The sequence below is a fragment of the Oncorhynchus kisutch genome, linkage group LG4, assembly GCF_002021735.2.
Source record: "Oncorhynchus kisutch isolate 150728-3 linkage group LG4, Okis_V2, whole genome shotgun sequence".
Lineage (NCBI taxonomy): Eukaryota > Metazoa > Chordata > Actinopteri > Salmoniformes > Salmonidae > Oncorhynchus > Oncorhynchus kisutch.
The window spans coordinates 57,593,620-57,610,960 of NC_034177.2; the positions used below are offsets into that span (position 1 = coordinate 57,593,620).

General features: G+C 41.5%; 1 protein-coding gene across 2 annotated transcripts in view; it reads right to left on the reverse strand.

The window, feature by feature from the left end:
• The window catches only part of LOC109889718 (adenosine kinase), a 38,866-nt gene that overhangs the window by 20,926 nt on the left and 599 nt on the right, over nucleotides 1–17,341 (reverse strand). Inside the window, exon 1 of one of the 2 annotated variants that reach the window (XM_020481368.2) lies at nucleotides 1,154–1,293. The exons of the other annotated variant lie outside the window; for it this stretch is intronic. Coding sequence (XP_020336957.1) covers nucleotides 1,154–1,167 — 14 coding nt within the window. The 5' untranslated portion in view covers nucleotides 1,168–1,293. Of the gene's footprint in view, nucleotides 1–1,153; nucleotides 1,294–17,341 lie in introns of those variants that run through there. 2 annotated transcript variants of the gene reach the window in all.

Consider the following 17,341-nt stretch of genomic DNA (forward strand, 5'->3'; position numbering starts at 1 on the left):
GTTTATTTTGTAACAGTTGTAGAGTCTTGTGACGAGCGTTATCCCAAACATGTTTCTAAACCAACATCTCTCCTTACCCACCTCTCCTCCCCCTCTGAGACCCAATGGTAAAACAGAAGACTAAACAAACAAACCTGCCTGCCTGCGTTTGTGTGTGGGAGAGTGTCAGGGAGTTTCAGCTACGGGTCAAAAGACTGACACCACTGAGGGACACAGTGCCAGAGTGATAAGCATATTAAATCAGGCTTCAGTTCACACACACACACACACACACCGTAGGTATAATATTCAACCTTAAGAAAAAGAAAAGAGGACAGGCTGTGCAGGGTCAGGGTGAACCATGTTGAACTCTCTCTCGCTACTGTACATCTGGGGTGTATTCATTAGTGCACACTGCACACCGTAGCAAAACGAAAATAAGTGTTTCTTGATGGACAAGTTCAGGTTATTCCCTCCCCGTTTCAGCCGTTTGCTTTCTAGAAGTTGTAGAAGTGTGAAAATGTGTCAGGTAACAATAATGTAAATTCATGCACCTAAGACTGCTACCTGAGTCATTTCTTTATAAGTGCCTAAATGTCCTTTCATCTACTGTACTTAATTGTTTTGCATACATGTTTATAAATGATATAATGTACAATAACTGATACTAATATATACACTATAGAGGATTAAATGTATTATGACGCCAAAGGAAATATGTACCATGTTTGATTATGATTGTTTTTTAGTGTCTCAAAACTCTGAGTGGTCCACAATGTAGTTTTTAAAAACTCTGTATTTTGTATTCTCAAATTGTATCAGTGTGCAGTGACACTTTAATAAAAATGTAACTTACTATATATAGTCTTCATTAATACACTATGTTAATAGGCCTCTAGGGAGTTGGCCCGTTCTTAATAAAATAATCATCCGTGTTTCATTGACACCCCACCCTTAATACACACAGGTTCCTACTGAACAAGCTCTCAATCTGCTCGCTTAAGATTACAGAGTGGTGAGCCAATTTCCCTACCAGCAGACCAGCTACACCATCATTTCAGCATCCTACCATCCACTGTATAGATAGACCCAACACCTGAGCTTTGAACCATGTACTTTACAGACTATATAACACAATGCACATCAGGTCCTCTCCCTAGTCTAGTGTCCTTACCGTGCTGCTGGCATGGTGTGCGTCTTTTTGTCTCAGTAACAGTTTCACTCTGTGTAACAGACCTGTTGGCCGCCTCAGACAATCCAGCCAAAAAGGACTCTCCGTCCCAAACCTCGGGTTTAAAATCTCCCTTGATGAATCGCTTGAATCGATTTTTTTCCTGAAAGCCTGAACCCTCCTTTCGACCTGGTCTGATAGGCTACGCGAGAAGAGGGAGTGACAAAGTACTGCTGTCTGGATCTGTGATTGGCGAGCTTCACTATTTTGTCTCCCGGGCGTTCATTATTAGAGCGTAACGTGTGTGACAAAATGTGCAGAGATCATATTCAGACATTTTCGCGATAGAAACACACCAAGTATCAGAATACCTAACTAAATTAGAGGGAGATGTACAAGTCTTTAGAAAATAGCGCATAATAATGATGCAATGATTAAATTGTGAACACGCGGGAGGAATGCTTACATTTACTAAATAACGTTCAAGTTGTTATTAGAGCAACTCAGAAAACACATTCTGTAAATTATAATTAGCTGACGTTAGCGAGCCTAGACGACGAGCTAGCGGAGTGGGCAGTTCCCCGTGACACGAGTGACATTGAAATTATGCCGAGGAAAGCGCTACTCTGCCTCAGACTAAACATTAGTTTCGTCGGTGCTTCAAGGACTTTGAGTCACAGACAGACCGAGACTTTGGTGACAGTGTATTGAGCCCCTACCCCTGACCCCTAACCTAGTATGAACGCAGAGAACTTCACACGCTAACTACACCGGCCACGCGCGTGCGCACGTTGATTTTGTCCATCCACACAAACTACATTAATTTGGGGACAGGTAGAAACATTCATGGACATTTAGCAGCAGTGTAAAGTACTTTAATCGTTATTTTGGACGCGTTTCATATTTCTTTACTATTATACATACCTTAAGAAAATAATACTTTTTACTCCATACATTTTCCCATTTCATCTTGTGAATTTAAATAATGAGAAATTAAATTGATTTTGGTTGCATACACCACCGGTTATTTTACTAAGATTTCTGAATTCAAGAAGCTACTACTAGCTAGCTACATTGACTAGCTAGGTTCACAATGTAAACAAATGCAACTTGTGCAATTAGAGGATACAACCACGCGCAACAATTTAATGAGTACTTGCAGAAAACTGGACCAAATCTACTGTACTTACACAGATTAATTTAGTACAGTACAGGAAAATATAATAAAGATGCTCTTTCCCTCTGCTCCTCTCCCAAAACAACGCACTCTGTGTAGCAGGTAGAACTTCAAGCAACAGCTTACATGCTGACCAAACTGCCATCACGTGCAAGTTGATTTTGTTCACCCACACCAGAAGCGACCAGGACACGCAGGTTGAAATATCAAAACAAACTCAACCAATTATATTAATTTGGGGACAGGTCAAAAAGCAGTGAACATGTATGGCAATTTAGCTATCTAGCTTGCTGTTGCTAGCTAATTTGTCCTGGTATATAAACATTGGGTTATTTTACCTGAAATGCACAAGGTCCTCTACTCTGACAATACACAGATTAAAACGGTAAACCAAATTAGTTTCTCCTCATCTCTCCTCCTTCCTTCAAGCTTCTTTTTCTTCTTTGGACTTTATATGGCGGTTTGAAACCAACTTTACAGCATTACTACAACCAACCGGTGTGGTCTTAAATTCATCTTTCAATCACCCATGTGGGTGATATGCTCCTAAAAACCAATGAGGAGATGGGAGAGGCCGGACGAGCTTCACAAATAGAACCAATTTCTATTAAGACGCGGGCTAGCAGTGTGGGTGCAATGATTGAATAACATGTGCACATTTATTTTGCAACGCGAGCGGTGTGGTCAGCATGTTATAGTGGAGCGGAAGTGTAAAGGGTTTATCAGAGTCCAAAATATGTATGTACAGCAGTGTTCTAGACTATTGGTCAGTTGGCTCTCATACTTTGATTCTCAGCACAGCTCAAGTAATTTCTCCAACTGTCAACACATTCAAATGAATAGAAGATGCATTGGTTGGGAATTGTGGGGATGCGTGTGTTCAGGCTGTGTGTCCCCCGCCGATGGAGTGTAGCTATGTCACAATGGGACGCAGGACTATTGCATTCAGTGTCTGTGGACAATGATTTAGTCTTAAGTCTGCACCAATGGTAAGCACACAGAGCAGGCTTTATACATTGGAACACACTGCGACCTCACCTATATATAAATGTCAGTGGTGTAGTGGAGGGTAGGCCTATATGCAAGTACAGTGCATTCGGAAAGTATTCAGACCCCTTGACTTTTTACACATTTTGTTACGTTAGTGTTATTCTAAAATGGATTCAATAATTTTTTCCATCAATTTACACAGAATACCCCAAGACAAAGCGAAAACAGAAATACCTTATTTATTTACATAAGTATTCAGACCCTTTGCTATGAGACTTGAAATTGAGCTCAGGTGCATCCTGTTTCCATTGATCATCCTTGAGATGTTTCTACAACTTGATTAGAGTCCACCTGTGGTAAATTCAATTGATTGGACATGATTTGGAAAGGCACACATCTGTCTATATAAGGTCCCACAGTTGACAGTGCATGTCAGAGCAAAAACCAAGCCATGAGGTCGGAGGAATTGTCTGTAGAGCTAAGAGACATGATTGTGTCGAGGCACAGATCTGGGGAAGGGTATCAACAAATGTCTGCAGCATTGAAGGTCCCCAAGAACACAGTGGCCTCCATCAACCTTAAATGGGAGGAGTTTGGAACCACAAAGACTCTTCCTAGAGCTGGCCGCCCAGCCAAACTGAGTAATCGGGGTTGAAAGGCTTTGGTCAGGGAGGTGACCAAAAACCCAATGGTCACTCTGTCAGAGCTCCTGAGCTCCTCTGTGGAGATGGGAGAACCTTCCAGAAGGACAACCATCTCTGCAGCACTCCACCAATCAGGGCTTTATGGTAGAGTGGCCAGACTGGCGCCGCCACTCAGTAAAAAGGCACAACAGCCCGCTTGGAGTTTGCCAAAAGGCACCTAAAGGACTCTCAGGCCATGAGAAACAAGATTCTGTGGGCTGACGAAACCGAGATTGAACTCTTTGGCCTGAATGCCAAGCGCCATGTCTGGAGGAAACCTGGCACTATCCCTACGGTGAAGAATGGTGGTGGCAGCATCATGCTGTGGGAATGTTTTTCAGCGGCAGGGACAGAGACTAGTCAGGATTGAGGGTAAAATGAATGAAGCAAAGTACAGAGAGAGATCCTTGATGAAAACCTGCTCCATCAGACTGAAGCGAAGGTTCACCTAACAGGACAACGACACAGCCAAGACAATGCAGGAGTGGCTTCGGGACAAGTCTCTGAATGTCCTTGAGTGGTCCAGCCAGAAGCCGGACTTAAACCCAATCGAACATCTCTGGAGAGATCTGAAAGTAGCTGTGCAGAGACTCTCCCCATCCAACCTGACAGAGGTTGATATGATCTGTAGAGAAGAATGGGTGAAACTCTACAAATACAGGTGTGCCAAAGAAGACTTGAGGCCGTAATCGCTGCCAAAGATGCTTCAACAAAGTACTGAGCAAAGGGTCTGAAAATGTATGTAAATGTTATTTATTTATTTTTAATAAATCTGCAAAAATGTCTAAACCTGTTTTTGCTTTGTAATAATGGGGGTATTGTGTGTAGATTGATAAGGGGGGGAAAAACGAATCAATTTTAAAATAAGGCTGTAACATAACAAAATGTGGAAAAAGTCAAGGGGTCTGAATACTTTCCGAATGCACTGTATACCCACAAATTTCTCAGTGGGCATTGTGTATAGGCCTACTCACTTCTTAATCCCCACGATTCGTATCAAAGTAGTGTAGTGGCTATATGCTGTATCAATTAATAAGGTTGATGGAATAGATCAAAATGTTTAGCTTTTATTTCTTGACATTTTAGGCACTACAATGTGCACACAGTGGTAGGCCTATGCAGGAATGTTCTAAAATGCTATTTACGGGAAAACGCCTAAAATCCGCACAGCACATACAAGCGGTTTCACGGACAGAAATGGAAATATCTGTTTGAAGCTTAGAGGGGAGATCTAAAGATGGATCAACTTAACATGGGTTGCTAATATGACTAGGATAAAGCCTTTGGCTGCTAGATAATTAAACAAAGTTGAAAGAAAACCAATAGAACAGGAGAACGATATGAGGAAGTCTTTATCAAATAATTGCTTGCAAGTTTCAAAGGCGGGATTTTGGCAATAGGCTACTTTGAAGCAAGGCAAGACATGCCTCATAATATGAAGCAAAAGACCTGGAAAAATATAGCGGTGCTAATGATAGGCCTAACAGTCTTCTGGTAGATGGAAAGGCTTTCCCAAAAAATGTTAACTAGCTACAAAAGTACCCCATGCCTACCTGGCAGAATGATATCATGATTATTTGCATCGATCCAGTGCATTTATTTCGCTAACTCCATCTCATGTGCTACAGAAACACTGCTAACTAAACAACAGTACTAGTTGCCTGCGAACTTGACTGACCCCTTATGTAAAATAACTACAGTATTCCTATAGGATATTATAAGATTTCTATAGTACCCTATAGTGGGGGCACTATAGTTTCCTATAAGTTCTCACCCTCTATAATATTCATAAAGGATTTCCGATAGGGTTTCTATAGGATTTCCTGTCCGATGTTCTCTGTTATACTTGTATAGTACTATCATTAATCAAAATATAGTATCTATAGTATTCCTATAGTGAGTTTTGATAGTATTCTAGTTTTTAGTATTTCTCCCAGCTGCTTATGAACGCTTGCATGCATATCATTATTGCGCTTTTTTCAGTGAAGAACATTGCTGTTCATTGTCTTATTTGAAGTTCAGCTTGTTTGCCCTTTTTTGCTTATTTCAGAGCATCTACGTTTAAAATCAATGTTAATTAAATAAAATTGCAGAAAAGTGCCCATGTCTCAATATGTCTCAACTCCAACTGAATGGATTGAAGAGCTACTCCACACTTTGACTTATGTAGAATTTAAGTTACGCAAATTGTCCCGAGACCGCATTTTTTCAGTTAATACTGGCATATTGGCCACCTTGATCGGCAAAGTGGGACACATAATTCTTTATTGTAAAGACGGATAAATTAGAGCCTATAAAAGCAATTTCTATATTTTTATGATCAACTTCAATTATTCATACAAATTAAATATATTATAACATTCTTTAGGTATTTTTGTGGAACATTAATAACTATAATTTAATATTATCATCATGTAAATTATATGTAATTGCATAGCCTATAAATAAAATAAATAAAAAATAAATCTAGGCCTATCAGCTCAACATTCTCAACACTAAACTCGTGGATATTTTGTAGAATGAAACCAGAAAGACCTTATCCCTCAAATACAGCAAAATAAAACATGTTGGTGAGGTAATATCTTTAAGTAAAATGTAGCTCTGCATCCCTGTTAGCGAGCATTTCTACTTTGTCAAGATAATACATCCACCTGACAGGTGTGGCATATCAAGAAGCTGATTAAACAGCATGATCATTACACAGATGCACCATGTGCTGGGGACAATAAAAGGCCACTCAAAAAATGTGCAGTTTTGTCACACAACACAATGCCACAGATGTCTCAAGTTGATTGAGCGTGCAATTGGCATGCTAAATGCAGAAATGTCCACCAGAGCTGTTGCCAGAGAATTGAATGTTCATTTCTCTACCATAAGCCGCTTCCAACATCGTTTTAGAGAATTTGGCAGTATGTCCAACCGGCCTCACAACCGCAGACCACATGTAACTACGCCAGCCCAGCCCATCCGGCTTCTTCACCTGCGGGATCGTCTGAGACCAGCCCTCCGGACAGCAGATGAAACTGTGGGTTAGCACACCAGAAGAATTTCTGCACAAACTGTCAGAAACAGTTTCAGGGAAGCTCATCTGCGTGCTCGTCTTCCTCACCAGGGTCTTGAACTGACTGCAGTTCGGCGTCGTAACCGACTTCAGTGGGCAAGTGCTCACCTTCGATGGCCACTGGCATGTTGGATAACTGTGCTCTTCACGACTGATTCCCGGTTTTAACTGTACTGGGCAGGTCTCCCGAGTGGCGCAGTGGTCTAAGGGACTGCATCGCAGTCCTAGCTGTGCCACTAGAGATTCTAGGTTCGAGTCCAGGCTCTGTCGCAGCCGGCCGTGACCCGGAAGACCCATGGGGCGGCGCACAATTGGCCCAGTGTCGTCCGGGTTAGGGGAGGGTACCACGAAATTGGGGAGAAGGGGTTATATATATATATATTTTTTTATTATAAAACTGTATGGCAGGGTGTGTATGTCAACAGCGTGCCCCATGGTAGTTAGTGGAGGGGTTATGGTATGTGGCAGGCATAAGCTACGGGCAACGAACACAATTGCATTTTATCGAAGGCAATTTGAATGCACAGAGATACCGTGATGAGATCCTCAGGCTCATTGTCGTGCCATTTATCGGTTCATGTTTCAGGATGATAATGCACGGCCCCATGTCGCAAAGATCTGAAAACAATTCCTGGAAGTTGAAAACGTCCCAGTTCTTCCATGGCCTGCATACTCACCAGACATGTCACCCATTGATCATGTTTGGGATGCTCTGGATCAAAGTGAACAACAGTGTGTTCCAGTGGAGGAGTGTGACAACATTCCACAGGCCACAATCAACAGCCTGATCAACTCTATGCAAAGAAGATGTGTTGCGCTGCATTACGAAAATGGTGGTCAGACCAAAAATACTGACTGGTTTTCTAATCAGCCCCAACTTATTATTTTGCATATCTGTGTTCCCAGTCATATGAAATCCATAGATCACAGCCTAATACATTTATTTCAATTGACTGATTTCCTTATGTGAACTGTAACTCAGTAAAATCTTTGAAATTGTTGCATGTTGTGTTAATATTTTTGTTCAGTGCATCTAGAATATGGATTTCTGTTACAAAAACATGTACACTATTTCACAGTGGTGGTGGTGGGTAAAATAATTGGAGGAGCCAATCCAGTTAAAAGGCTCACCACTTGGATTCGGTCTTTTGTAGCTAAATTTGAAATGGTGTATTTTACATTTGATGAAAGTAGAGACTCAGAGCTACCAAACAGTATATCATACACTGCATTTGAGGAACAATGGCAAAGTAATTATGCTTTGAAAGTTGATAACTTGTAAACTCACTTTAGACAAAATCCCTTTTGAATGTTTTGGTATCTAGTGAAGAGCTCTTCTTTGTCTACACCCATTCAGCATCAATCACACCCTCTTAAGCTTAAGCCCCACAAATCTTGTTTCGCTGTCAGAGCGTTCAGAGCACACACACTTGACACTCTGGCCAATGATTTGTTTACCTCTGGATAATATGAAAACAGCCTAACCAGCTCTGCTGGCAACAATTTCATGACGCTTTTTTGCAGACGTTTACTAACACCGGCCATATTCAACTGGTGTTGTACACTTTAGCTTAAGACATGTAGGTAGCTAGCTAGGTAAATAATGAACCTAGCTAGGTAAACAACGTGTAAGATCACACACGTCACATAAAGTTAGCTAACGAGCCAGCCAGCTAACGTTAGCTAATTAAACAACAATGAACATAGTGCCAAATCATATCGTTACTACCCTGCATGAATTTGCTGGGAGCTAACCAACAAAAAATGTTCTTCCCCAAAAACATCTGTTTCCGTAGCTATAGTTAGCTAGCTAACTATATAGCTTGGTGTTACCTAAATTAACCCTAATTTATAAGACAATTCTTATTTGATTAACAGTGGTCGGACCCATCCATGTGAAGCTAGCCACAATAAGGATTAGCCACAATAGTGGACTTTGCGGTTAGCCTTCAAAATAAAAGTGTCATTGACAGTGATGCAAATTAATATAAATGGTGGAATTATGCCACAATTGAATAGATCATGCTGAACAAGGTTGGAGTGTTGTTATATAAAATCAAAAGACAATTTGTTAATTTGACAAAAATCTGTTGAAATCATACTTTTGAATTGCATGTTTTGGAGTCTGATACCTGAGGAGGACGTTGGTAGACTGATACCCCATTTCCTTGATCCCCAATCCTTAGGTAAAGCTGTTCAGTGCAATATGAATGTCAACACACACAATAGGCTGACTGGAGAGGTTATTTCACACAGTCACAGTCCCACGATGAGAGCTACAACGCTAATATTTGCGTAAACTCTTCACAGTTGTGTTCTGTGTGTGTCACCGAGTAGACTGATACCATTTCATTGCTTCACATTCCAACCTTGTTTAACATTATCTAGTCTAAATATGGCATGATTCCACCAATTGTAACCTTCTGCATCACTTTCAAATAGGTACTTTTATTTTGAAGGCAAACAGAAAATTCCACTATTGGGCCTAATCCTTATTGTGGCTAGCTTCACAACACAAGCCGGTCCAGTTGAACATCACTAGCCAGGTGAAGCTAGCTGGCTGCTTATAACATTAGCTTTGAGTAACAGGGTTAAGTAGCTGGCAAGCTGAAGTTCAATTTAAATAGGCGAACAACAAGTGGCTACCTAGCTAATACCTACAAGGATTCCTAAATCATTGCTAAGAATAATGAAAATGACTGCAGTTTCTACTGGTCATTGTTTTCAGGCTGGTTGAATTGCTGCTAGCTAGGTGCCAAGCTAAAGCTAGCTAGCTACCCCAGAAGTTGCAGTCGAACAAATGCTGCTTTATTACCAACGCGGTATTGTAAACACATCGTTCATGGCCGGTGTTTGTAGACTTTTTCGTACAGCTTTGACAGTGCTACTTATAGTAGTGGTGGCACTTGGCTTGCGTGTGCAAATTCAGAGAACACAACATTCTAAAATAGAACTCTGTTATTTGAAGTGCCAAATTAAAAGCTTATTTGACATGTACCTTTTTTGACACGCAAAGACCCAAACGACATGTCGTGAAGCTAATAGCAGTGACGCTATTATTGTATAACTCCGATAGGGCAACATCTGAAAAATAGCGCACTTATAGTGTGTACCGGTGCTCGACCAGTCGGCGAAAGCCAACATCACCCACGACAATGAACGGTTGATTGTCAAGGGCAATGAATTCCATTTACCTTGGCGTTCATGGATTTCGCCTTCTCGTTGAAATGTTCTTACGCTTTCAAATGACTGCTCGACTTCCACAGAGCAGACATTGTGGGCTAGGTTTGGAATGCTGTGTTGCATGTGTAGCGCAAAAGTTTGCGTGGCTGTGTTGCAACTACGTTATATAGGTATGCACGTCAGCTTTGACATCGGTTTTCCGCATTGGCATTAAACTAGACGATGTTGGCATTTTTAGCTAATATCGGCCGATTCCGATATGTTCACCGATATATCATGCATCCTTATTAGCTAGCTAACATTAGGCTCTTACTAGCAATAATGTTATACACATAACGTTAGCTACGGAGCTAGACAGCTAACTAACAGTACACTTTAGCTTGAAATGAAACCACTTTGTCAAAATCAGAAACATGTAATATCTGAAAATGTAGCTAGCTAACGCTAGACTATCTTACCCGTCTGTATACAACATCATGCATGATGGACGCGTCTCCCCGTCACAGATGCCATGCCACGGTTGCCCTTAGTTTGAAGATGCAAGACAGGTGTTTTCTAATTCCACTGATTTCTCAACTCGATCGTCCAAAAAGTGGAAGGCAACACTTATGCAGCTCCACCACAATTTGTTTTCAAAGACGCGTTTGACAGGATTACCAACACAGACTTACCAGCTCAAATAGACAGAAACCTTCTAAACTCAGCAATAAAACAAAAGGCCCATTTTCAGGGCCCTGTCTTTCAAAGATAATATGTAAAAATCCAAATAACTTCACAGATCTTCAATGTAAAGGGTTTAAACACTGTTTCCCATGCTTGTTCAATGAACCATAAACAATTAATGAACATGCACCTGTGGAACGGTCATTAAGACACTAACAGCTTACAGATGGTAGGCAATTAAGGTCACAGTTATGGAAACTTAGGACACTAAAGAGGCCTTCTGACTCTGAAAAACACCAAAAGAAATATGCCCAGGGTCCCAGCTCATCTGTGTGAACATGCCTCAGGTATGCTGCAAGGAGGCCTCCTCGCAGTGGCAGACCATGTGTAACACCTGCACAGGATCAGTACATCCTAACATCACACCTGCGGGACAGGTACAGGATGGCGGCAACAACAACTGCCCAAATTACACCAGGAAAGCACAATCCCTCCATCAGTGCTCAGACTGTCCGCAATAGGCTGAGAGAGGCTGGACTGAGGGCTTGTAGGCCTGATTTAAGGCAGGTCCTCACCAGACATCACCGGCAACCACATCGCCTATGGAACAAACCCACCGCCGCTGGTCCAGGCAGGACTGGCAAAAAGTGCTCTTCACTGACGAGTCGCGGTTGTCTCACCAGGGGTCATGGTCGGATTTGCGTTTATCCTCGAAGGAATGAGCATAACACCGAGGCCTGTACTCTGGAGCGGGATCGATTTGGAGGTGGAGGGTCCGTCATGGTCTGGGGCAGTGTGTAACAGCATCATCGGACAGAGCTTGTTGTCATTGTAGGCAATCTCAACGCTGTGCGTTACAGGGAACAAGACATCCTCCTCCCTCATATGGTACACTTTCAGCATGACAATGCCACCAGTCACACTGCTCGTTCTGTGATTGCCTGCAAGACAGGAATGTCAGTGTTCTGCCATGGCCAGCGAAGAGCCTGGATCTCAATCTCATTGAGCAAGTCTGGGACCTGTTGGATCGGAGGGTGAGGGCTATGGCCATTCCCCCCAGAAATGTCCGGGAACTTGCAGGTGCCTTGGTGGAAGAGTGGGGTAACATCTCACAGCAAGAACTGGCAAATCTTGTGCAGTCCATGAGGAGATGATGGCCACACCAGATACGGACTTCCTTTTGATTTTGACTCCACCCCCTTTGTTCAGGGAGACATTATTCAGTTTCTGTTAGTCACATGTCTGTGGAACTTTTTCAGTTTATGTCTCAATTATTGAATCTTGTTATGTTCATACAAATATTTACACGTGTTAAGTTTGCTGAAAATAAATGCAGTTCTTTTTTGCTGAGTTTATATGGCAAACCAATTCGAACTCCTCTCTCGGCATGTCCAGTCCACTCATTATCTCAGCCAAACACGGCTCGTGGGAAGGTTGCCGTTTTTTTCTGTGGCTTAACCAACAAGGCTCGTAATTGAACAATTTTATTCGTATTTACAGATGTCATACAAGTTTGTTATTAAGGCACATGAAAATTCACATTTTCCAGAAGGCATTTCTGCCCAAAAATGCATTTTGATTAAAAAAAAAACTTTAAAATGTATTTTCTGTGAAGTCATGACTTGTGACATATGCCTAGTTTCCTGAAACGCGTCACATATTAGAAGCTATGTGTTGTGATAATTGCGTTGTTTGCTCTATAACCTGTTCATATGCCTTGCGACTGTGATATATAGGCCTAAGACAATAAGCCCGTGGCAGGCAGAATAAATTCAACCACACCTTTTTTTTTCATCACAAAACCGGAGAGCAACCTCTGTCCGGTGGTCCACAAAGCATACTGCATGTAACAACCAGTTACATGACCTACAGCATGGTCAAGCAAGTTAATGTTCATCATTTTTGGACTACTAAACCACTATTGATTTAGAACCACTGAGAGTTACCGCAAGTCGCAAAGAAAACAGGAGCTGCCTCCACTATTCCAGCACCATTTCAACATTATCAAATCATCTATGCTTAGTCTAATACAGTGACAACTAAAAGATAACAAAAACAATTTAGTCCCATCAATGTACACTAAATATGATGTGGCTGTCCACGGTTCTGATTTGTGTGTGTCTGCGTTCGTACAAGTAGGGGAAAAAATCATGTTGACTCACCCTACTTGTAGAGAAACGCCAATGCCATCCTCCTCTCTTTCATGATGACAAAACGATCGGACTATGCCATACATAGGCCTACACGCTTTTACCACAAGTCCAAATCTCCATCTCCATCCATGGCTAATTTAGGAAAAGGACAATTTTAGCTAGCTTGCCAGCCACTGGAGGAAAACAACGTATTTCTCTTGATGCGATAGGAGTGATGCCAAATACAAACTGGCTTCCCTTGACACTTTTTTTTGGGTGCTCCAGGACCATTCACAGTTGAGCTCACCCAGTTGAACTCAACGCTGATTGGCTATTATTTTATACTTAATTTTTTATCAAGAGAGGACAAATTCCATTTATCAAGGGAGGCTTGCTTCAATTGCATTCAATGCTACGGGTGGCAACAATGTCATGCCGTTTCTCTCGTTCGGATGCTTTCTCTGATGAGATACATTCAGCCTTTTGGGAATTGAAGGAAAATTATGAAAATACAAAGACAAAAGATAAATAATTTGATATGTTTTCTTGGTCCATTTTTTTGAGAAGCCTGGCTTCACTTGGCATCCATGAATACACGGCACTGGTATTTCATAGTCCACCGAAATATTTTTTCTGCATTAAAAATATGGCCTAGAGAAGTGTCCCAGTTTGACAGTAGGCGATTGGCATACTGGGACACTGTCAAAATGTCAATATTCTAAAAAGGTGTGAGTAGTACGGAAAGCATGAACAGTCATTATGACTTACAATTACATCCCATTACAAAATATGTTGTAATGAGACACTGAATATCCTTAGTTTTTTTATAACCCTAACATTATTTACCTCAGAACCCGTCATTTTCCTTACCAGGCAGTGTTTCAAACTCATAAATGACACACCCTCATCCACTTACCCTCATCTTATGCCTGTGGGATAATCCCTGCAGCCATATTTGTTGTTGGTCCAAGTTATTAGCCAAGCAAAAGAAGTTTGCAACGTAAGCCCCTCAGCCCTCGTTTTTATTGGAGTTTGTGAGTGTACAATTATGTTCACGTCGGGGCCTGAAACGTCCTATAATTCAATTTGCGATGATTGTACATCCGCTAGAAAAGTCAGCCAAAACTTAAAACCTCAACATGGAGTCAACAAACAAGTGTAAGTAAAAACGAATGTAAATAAGTTCGAAATTGTGCTACTAATGCACAAACACTTCTCAAAAGTATTAAATTATGTTTTTGTTTGGTTAGCTTTTGGAAATTCTACAAAGAAAACATTTTCTTTCTTCAGAAGTTCCAGCTAGACAGGCTAACGTTAGTTAGCTAATTAATTTGCTAGCTGGCATACAGTAGGCATATATTAATAACTATATAGTTAATATAAGTAGACATGCAATTATAATTGACTGTAACGCATATAGAGCACCACAAGCTACCGGTGGCTGAAAACACAATGGACGAACGAGTGACGAATTTCCGGGCAATTTAAGGGCAGTCCATTTAAAATGTATTCCTTCCTCCCTCACCCCTTGCTCTGCAAGTGTAAACTCATCAGACGTCAGAAGTTATCAAAAGTGCCCACTTAATTTGAGGGCTGGGCGTGTGTCTGTTAAGTGTTTGGAATGCAGCCTATGACTCTAGAGACACGTGTCATTACACGGGATACCACGCCCACAATGATGACGGCACACCCATCGAACGCATTTTATCATCATATACTTCCTCACTAACACAGTCATTGATGGTTGGTTGTTATTGTACACATTTAAAGATATCCATTACAAAGCGTAAGTGTCCCACTTAACGCCAAGGCTTTCGACTCTGTCAATCACCATATTCTTATTGGCAGACTCAGTAGCCTCGGTTTTTCGGATGACTGCCTTGCCTGGTTCACCAATTACTTTGCAGACAGAGTTCAGTGTGTCAAATCGGAGGGCATGCTGTCCGGTCCTCTGGCAGTCTCTATGGGGGTGCCACAGGGTTCAATTCTCGGGCCGACTCTTTTCTCTGTGTATATCAATGATGTTGCTCTTGCTGCGGGCGATTCCCTGATCCACCTCTACGCAGACGACACCATTCTATATACTTTCGGCCCGTCTTTGGACACTGTGCTATCTAACCTCCAAACAAGCTTCAATGCCATACAACACTCCTTCCGTGGCCTCCAACTGCTCTTAAACGCTAGTAAAACCAAATGCATGCTTTTCAACCGGTCGCTGCCTGCACCTGCATGCCCGACTAGCATCACCACCCTGGATGGTTCCGACCTAGAATATGTGGACGTCTATAAGTACCTAGGTGTCTGGCTAGACTGCAAACTCTCCTTCCAGACTCATATCAAACATCTCCAATCGAAACTCAAATCAAGAGTCGGCTTTCTATTCCGCAACAAAGCCTCCTTCACTCACGCCGCCAAGCTTACCCTAGTAAAACTGACTATCCTACCGATCCTCGACTTCGGCGATGTCATCTACAAAATGGCTTCCAACACTCTACTCAGCAAACTGGATGCAGTCTATCACAGTGCCATCCGTTTTGTCACTAAAGCACCTTATACCACCCACCACTGCGACTTGTATGCTCTAGTCGGCTGGCCCTCGCTACATATTCGTCGCCAGACCCACTGGCTCCAGGTCATCTACAAGTCCATGCTAGGTAAAGCTCCGCCTTATCTCAGCTCACTGGTCACGATGGCAACACCCATCCGTAGCACGCGCTCCAGCAGGTGTATCTCACTGATCATCCCTAAAGCCAACACCTCATTTGGCCGCCTTTCGTTCCAGTACTCTGCTGCCTGTGACTGGAACGAATTGCAAAAATCGCTGAAGTTGGAGACTTTTATCTCCCTCACCAACTTCAAACATCAGCTATCTGAGCAGCTAACCGATCGCTGCAGCTGTACATAGTCTATTGGTAAATAGCCCACCCTTTTCACCTACCTCATCCCCATACTGTTTTTATTTATTTACTTTTCTGCTCTTCTGCACACCAATATCTCTACCTGTACATGACCATCTGATCATTTATCACTCCAGTGTTAATCTGCAAAATTTTTATTATTTGCCTACCTCCTCATGCCTTTTGCACACATTGTATATAGACCCCCCCTTTGTTTTCTACTGTGTTATTGACTTGTTAATTGTTTACTCCATGTGTAACTCTTTGTTGTATGCTCACACTGCTATGCTTTATCTTGGCCAGGTCGCAGCTGCAAATGAGAACTTGTTCTCAACTAGCCTACCTGGTTAAATAAAGGTGAAATAAAAAAAATTTAAAAAAATAACCAATACTCAACCACAGATAATGAGGTCCAAGCTCAACAATGAAGCCAAATCATATAGATCTACATTGTGATTGATAGGCCTATATATTTATTCAGTAATTGAATCTTCTTTGCTTGATGAATTGTTCAATAATTATAATAAACATGTTTATTAACTATAAGACATGTTTTGTAATGTCAGTAGCCTATAGGCTATTTAGGCCTCTGAATCCATAAGGGATAAACGCTGACGTTATGTACATTAACTTGGAAATAATGGACAATGCCGCGGGAAGAGGTGGAGCCCAGTACTATAATATTCTTATAATAAAGGTTTATGATAATCTTCTTTTTTCTGTAAGGGAAAGGGTCACTCAAATCTACATTTTGTACATTTTTTCTCAGACCTCAAAAGTGGTCTAAGCATTGTTACTGTTTTCAGTTATTGTACCACCAACTGAATTTTGCTCTGCCCGGATTATCTCTTAAGTAACCCCTCAAGTGTATTTTAGCAGTAGAGACCAGCCTATGGTCATGAGTCTTCTGAAGTACCCCATGTGGATAGGCCAAGTACCCCTAGGGGTGCCAGTACCCCTTGGTTGAGAAGCACTGATGTAGAACTTCCAAGTTTGTTCAGTCTTTCCATTTTTAAACTAAAGCGTGGAAGAGAGAAAACCTGAACAACAAAAAAAAGGGAACATCTGAAACCTGTGAATTTCTTACTCAGTTGACAGCCTAATTTATCAGTTTCAATAGTAGGCCTACTATTTGCTTCTTGCACATTACACATTGGGTTGGCCTGACTGTGAAAGATATGAGGTTGATTAATTTTAGGTCATTCAGAGTATGTCATACTGTGTGACATACTCTGAAGGCACAACTAAATAATGCTTCCTCACACAGCTAGCGGACAAAACATGTACGCATTGCAAAAACTAGCTAGCTGATGTTACATTCTTTCCATTGACGTGATCAGACTAATAATGAATGAACGATGCTGAAGTTTAAATGCTTGATCGATATCTCATTGATTCAGAGTTC